At 42.5% G+C, this 6,585-nt stretch overlaps 1 protein-coding gene across 1 annotated transcript in view; it reads left to right on the top strand.

Moving 5' to 3' along the window:
• The window catches only part of bbox1 (butyrobetaine (gamma), 2-oxoglutarate dioxygenase (gamma-butyrobetaine hydroxylase) 1), a 40,423-nt gene extending 35,884 nt beyond the window's left edge, over positions 1–4,539 (top strand). The window contains exons 7-8 of the mRNA XM_061245303.1: positions 286–452; positions 992–4,539. Coding sequence (XP_061101287.1) covers positions 286–452; positions 992–1,161 — 337 coding nt within the window. The 3' untranslated portion in view covers positions 1,162–4,539. The remainder of the gene's footprint in view (positions 1–285; positions 453–991) is intronic.
• Positions 4,540–6,585: the final 2,046 nt, after the last annotated feature.

Raw genomic sequence — 6,585 nt, forward strand, 5'->3', positions numbered from 1 at the left:
TGCTATGTTCTGTAAGGTCTTAAGTTTCTTTGTAACTGTATGGCCTCTGGTGCATTACATGGTGTATATTCAGTATGTTGCCCAGCTTTCTGGGTAATGATGTTTTTGTACAGTTTCAGAAATTCAGATTTGGTAAGACAAATTACAATCTAAAAATGTTTTGGCTCAGGCCCAGGTTTGACACAATAGTATTGCCATGGGAAGTTATCCGGTTGATGAACCTGTTCTACGGGGCCCATCTTAGAGGAACAGAGAATGATTTCAGACGCTTTTTCATTCCTGCAGTGTGGACCACGAAGGACAGGTGGTGAGAATCAACTACAACAACGCCACCAGAGACTCCATAATGGATGTTCCCCTGGAGCAGGTCCAGCACTTCTACTCCTCCCTGAAAGCCTACATCCACCTCATGTACCAACCTGCAAATATTCTCACCTATAAAATGGAACCAGGTCTGTGTTTACTAAAAGCTGCATATCGTAATTTGCACAAATATGCATGGAACAATATTATAGGTAGACCTAAAGATTGCAGTACATGCCCAGTGGAATGCTTTAAGCTAAATTAAGACGACAAACCTATCAGGGTTTCTAGCACCTGTATTTTTATTAAATATTTTTAAAGGTACAATAGGTAAGATTTTTGTGTTTAAACGTTGTTACAAGACCTTTCAAAGACTCACTGACATATTGACTTATTACATTACATTACATTAATGGTATTTGGCAGGCGTCTTATCCAGAACGAGGTACAGTTGATTAGACTAAGCCGGAGACAATCCTACCCTGGAGCAATGCAGGCTTAAGGCTTAAGGGTTAAAATGCTAATTGCCACAGCCAGTGGTGTGGGGTGTGGGGGGGGGGGGAGGGGGTAAACTGTGTTGTGGTTTGAGCGTGTTTGTTGCTCCTCTCTTGATTGGCAGGTGGCAGGAAGCGAATGTGGACCCTTAATGCCGGGTGTTGGTTTTTTTGGTGTGACTTTTGATTGGCAGGCGATGTGGTGACCTTTGATAACTGGCGCCTGCTCCATGGGCGGAGGAGCTACGCGTCCCGCCCGGGGAACCTGCGGCACCTGGAGGGGGCGTACCTGGACTGGGACGAGGTCATGTCCCGCTTGAGGATCCTGCGTAAGGCTGTTCACGGGGAGGGCTCTCCAGCCTGACGTCTCACTCTCCTGCCTTCTGTCAATCATGTCAATAATGAAAAGGGATATGTTTAGCCCAGTTAATCTCCTTTCCTCAAAATTTCCAGGCTGGGCTACTTTTGATTAGATTATCATTTTTGGAGTGTCCTTTGTATGTAGTCTTGTGCAATTCCCTTGGGTTTATGGAAAACGTAATTTTGTCTTGAACAGCTGAAATATCTTTCATTCAGGTAGCAGGTGGGAGTGAGATGGCTCCATCCTGCACATGTTTCTGCAGAGGGATTTTGATTAGCCAGTAACTGGGGAACTATGATACTGTAGGCCTGCGCTCACTTCATTAGGAACACCTACTTATTCATGTGATTATATAATTGTGTGGCAGCAGTGCAATGCATACAGTCATGTAGACACGGGTCAGGAGCTTCAGTTAATGTTCACATCAACATGCATCAGAATGGGAAAAAAAAATGTGTTCTCAACTGTGGAATGATTGTTGGTACCTTCTGATCTTCTGGGGTCTCTAGAGTTTGCAGAGAATGTTGTGGTGTAGCCACATCTGCACAGCTGCTTGGCTCTTAAGCAAGGCCCTTAATTTTCCCCTTAGTCGAATGTCGAACTGTAAATTATAAATTATTATTATTTCATTATTACAGCGCATCAAACCTCTAAGTGGATAAGCTACAGTAGCAGAAGACTTAGGTCTAAAAATAAGGTAATAAGTTCCTAATAAAGTGCTCGCTAAGTATATTTAGATACAAATATTGAATTGTTCAAATATGAATCATGTTCAATTGTTAATATTTCAGCCTTTCTGAACATCCAGTTTAAAGACTCCATTTCAGAAGCCGGCTGGAATGCAAAGAAACCTCATTTTAATAATGCCCACCATGAAGATTAAAATATACAAAATACTCATAATGTCATATATTTTTTGGATCCTTACTTTGATGCAGTATGAAATGGCACCACAGCCTGAATAGGAAATGTGTTGAAGCCGGATCTTATGTTTAAGATCCAAATTTGGTAAATTATTATGCACTATGTTGGGTGGCTAGCCCTATGTAAGTGTTTAAGGTAACTTGCTATTTACCTTCGTAAATAAATGTATAGCGGTTGAAGTGTATCATGCACAATGCTGCTGCTGGAGTTTACATTGACTGTTCCATCTCTTATCCTAAAATATCTCAGAAGCAGTACCATACCAATCCCAATCCCAATCCCAATCCCAATCCCAATCCCAATCCCCATACCCATACCCATACCCATACCCATACCCATACCAATACCAATACCAAACCAACTGTACAATGCAAATATTTTTATAATCTACTTTGTATTTTACACTGTCAAAAATGGCTGGTTTTTTTAATGTGACTAATTTTGTAGTTACTCATTGCCATAAAGACAGAGTATCGTTAAAAGGTACTGAAAGGCACCTAATACAAAGATGATTTAATACCTCATTCACCCTTTTTTTTTTTTAAGGCCCAACGATATGTAATACGCACCCAACATTGCCCCAGGATACAAGGTGAGGTTTGGGTTATGAATAAAATAATGCCAGTTTCTCTTTAAATTGCACTGTAGCGAACAGGGATTTTAATGCTTTGATAACTGGACAGGATGACATGATATTTCTATCTGGCATGATCTTGTTCATGTACAATCAGTATTTTACTTCAAGCACTGTACTGATGTGCCTTTAATGGTCGCTTTTGCTCTCAGATTCAAATAGTTTTCTTAATGATTATATCTTACCCCCTTAAGTATCTCCCCCTTTCCTTAACACATGAGACTGACATACCCAAAATAAAATGGCTTATAATGACTGCTATGCCTATAGTCAAAAGGGTTCAAGAATAATAGAACCCCTTTGACGACAGGCATAATCCTGGTCTCTTCTGAAAGGGAGCCCTTTGGGGTCAATATTACTAAATCAAAAGTAAATATTACTAGAACAAATGACAAGCCCAGACACAGTGGAAGTGGTAGATTTGTTTTCACTGAAAATATTTCCTGTTTTGAGTGGATACAGATTATTATTGTGGCTTTTTAGAATTAGAAACTATAATGCATTTGGTTCGCTGGACCCTTGCCGTGAAAAGGACACTGACATTACCTTGATTTGTGTAGTCTGTGGCTGTAGGATACTAGTCCTACAGAACAAGTAGTAGTCTGTGTGGACAGCAACAATTATCACAGGAACTGCTAATGCTATTTTATCAACCGTTTTTATGAAATCACAGAAATATTTGTCCAATTTAGGGCTGATTCCTATATGGAACCAGGTTTTCATCCCCACCCCCACCCCCCCCCCCCTTTTCATCCCCATCCCCCCCAGGATGGGGATGAAAAGTGCTAGTGCTATCTAGCAAGTTTACAGTTTAATATATTCTTCCTGTATACTTTTTGCACCTGCCAAAATATGTTGGCTGGTGACAGTTGACAGTTTACAAATTGCAAATACCCCACCACGAAATGATGCTTATGATTCATCTTTATTTGCATATTATATCTTGATGAATGTTAGTGAATTTGTGTAACGTTTTACTGAATTTATGATCTAGTGCAGGAACTGCGTGCCTTTATCATGTTTTATCGTATATTGCAAACAGGGCTGTATGTAGCAGATTAATTCAATATATTTTTTCTATGGGTGCATGTACAGTACCAGTCAAAAGTGTGGACACACCTTGCCCTTAATGCTCTTAATGTTTTACTTCCTCTGTTTGTAATCAAACAATCCATATGTGGTCAGTGCAGATTCTCAGCTTTTATTAAAGGGTATTTTGGTACATATTGGTTTCACCATGTAGTAATTACAGTACTTTTTATACATACCGTAGCCCCGCATTTCAATGTTTGAGATAAATTAACATAATGTCAAATAAAATAGTCATGTTTTATATTTGGTTGCATATTGTTTGCATGCCATGAGTTCCTGAAGTCTGGGACCTATCAACATAACCAGCGTATCATATTTCCATGTTGCCCTACAAGTGATACAAAAATGTCTTTGCATTTGACCCTGCTGGGTAACCCTGCATTGCTCCAGGGGAGGATTGTCTCCTGCTTAGTCTAATCAACTGTACGTCGCTCTGGATAAGACAGTTATTAAATAAATGGCATTAATGTATACGTATAAAAAGTACTTTAATTACTACATGGTGAAACCAAAATTAATTAAAAAAAACATGGTTTAATAAATGCTGAGAATCTGTACTTACAGGACAAGGTGTGTTCAAACCTTTGACTGGTGCTGTACTGCCACATGATAGGAATGATAAATCATGAGTCACATGACAGCAGGAGCATTAGTGTTATGCCTGTGGTATGGATGTGTACTGTCTCTATGTGCTGTATGAATTTCTGTCCTAATAAAAGTCTGTGGCATTATCTATGTTCTCCTCATTTATGGTGGGTTTCTCTGAATCCTATCCTTGCAGTGTTTTACAGGAGAAATTAGCAGATACTGATCGTTGAGAGAGTGTTGAGAGAGTGAAGACTAGGTAGGCAGCCGGCCCTGATGTCATTGTCACAACAGGGTGTGTTCAGGTTGGCCCAGTGTGTCCCAGAAGTACAAAATTTGGTGCGGATAATTATTTGTCCAATAGTGAAAAAATATTTTTAAAAGCAAATGGGGAAAACAATCAGTTTCCAATGGAAATATACACTAAACACTAACGGTATGTACAAAACAAACACAAGCTGCCTACTCCTCTCCCCCAAACCAGAGAAGACCCCCAGCTTAAATAGGCCTGCCCCTTTGCCACAGGTCAGACCCTGTCTGTGACGCCATCGGTCTGTGGGGTGAGAGAGGCTCGTGCCCATTGTCTGGTGTGATTGTGTTATTGGCTGGGAGGTGAAATTTGTGCCTTGACCTGTAAGTACTGTGGTGGGTATTCCCAGACCGCGGATGGTGTGTGGGGTACACGTGCTGGGAAGAGAGGCTTCAGGGAGCCGGGCAAATGATCTGCAGTATCTACAGTGCCTTCCATAATGTTCGGGTTAAAGACCCATCATTTACTCATTTGTAAAAATCACCTGTTTAATTGCACATTGTCAGATTTTAATAAAGGCCATTTTATATGTTGTGGTTTCACCATGTAGAAATTACAGCAGTGTTTATATATTTCATTTCCATTTCAGGACACCATAATGTTTGGGACACAGTTGTGTCACAATGCTATGTAAATGAACGTAGTCATGTTTAGTATTTTGTTGCATATCCTTTGCATACAATGACTGCTCGAAGTCTGGGATTCATGGACATCATTGCTGGGTGTCTTCTCTGGTGACGCTCTGCCAGGCCTGTATTGCAGCCATTTTTAGCTCTTGGGGGCTAGTTCCTGTGTTTATATGCACTGTTGTGTACAGTTAACACCACTAGATGGCAGACTAATGTAACAGGCCAGAGCCTGGGAACCGGCTGCAGTGTGAGAATGCAGCCCTCAGGTAAAGACATTGTGATTACAGTACATGTTCTGCAAGCCTTGTGAAACGTTTTCTCTTCAGCATATGAAAGGCATACTCAATTAGGTTCGCCTTGGGTGATCGCCTTGGGTGATTGACTTGGCTGCGTAGTATTAATTTTGCTACTACCATCAGCAGTGATATCATCAATGAAAATAACGGAGCCAGTACCTTCAGCAGCCATGCATGCCCAGGCCATAACACCCCCACCACCCTGTTTCACAGATGAGGTGCTATGCTTTGGATCTTGGGCAGTTCCTTCTCTCCTCCATACTTTGCTCTTGCCATCACTCTGGTATAAGTTCATCTTCATCTCATCTGTCTACAGGACCCTTTTCCAGGACTCTGGTTGCTCTTTTAAGTACTTCTAGGCAAACTATAACCTGGCTATCCTATTTTTGCGGCTAAGCAGAGTGAGGGAGGAACTGCCCCCCTGTGTGTCACCAGGAGAGAGTCACTGCCCCCTGTGTTTCACCAGGAGAGAGTCACTGCCCCCTGTGTTTCACCAGGAGTGAGTCACTGCCCCCTGTGTTTCACCAGGAGAGAGTCACTGCCCCCTGTGTTTCACCAGGAGTGAGGCACTGCCCCTGTGTTTCACCAGGAGTGAGGCACTGCCCTGTGTGTCACCAGGAGAGAGTCACTGCCCCCTGTGTGTCACCAGGAGAGAGTCACTGCCCCCTGTGTGTCACCAGGAGAGAGTCACTGCCCCTGTGTTTCACCAGGAGTGAGGCACTGCCCCTGTGTTTCACCAGGAGTGAGGCACTGCCCCCTGTGTGTCACCAGGAGTGAGGCACTGCCCCCTGTGTTTCACCAGGAGAGAGTCACTGCCCCCTGTGTTTCACCAGGAGAGAGTCACTGCCCCCTGTGTGTCACCAGGAGTGAGGCACTGCCCCTGTGTGTCACCAGGAGAGAGTCACTGCCCCCTGTGTTTCACCAGGAGAGAGTCACTGCCCCCTGTGTTTCACCAGG

The sequence above is a fragment of the Conger conger genome, chromosome 6 (assembly GCF_963514075.1).
Source record: "Conger conger chromosome 6, fConCon1.1, whole genome shotgun sequence".
In the NCBI taxonomy this organism is placed as follows: domain Eukaryota; kingdom Metazoa; phylum Chordata; class Actinopteri; order Anguilliformes; family Congridae; genus Conger; species Conger conger.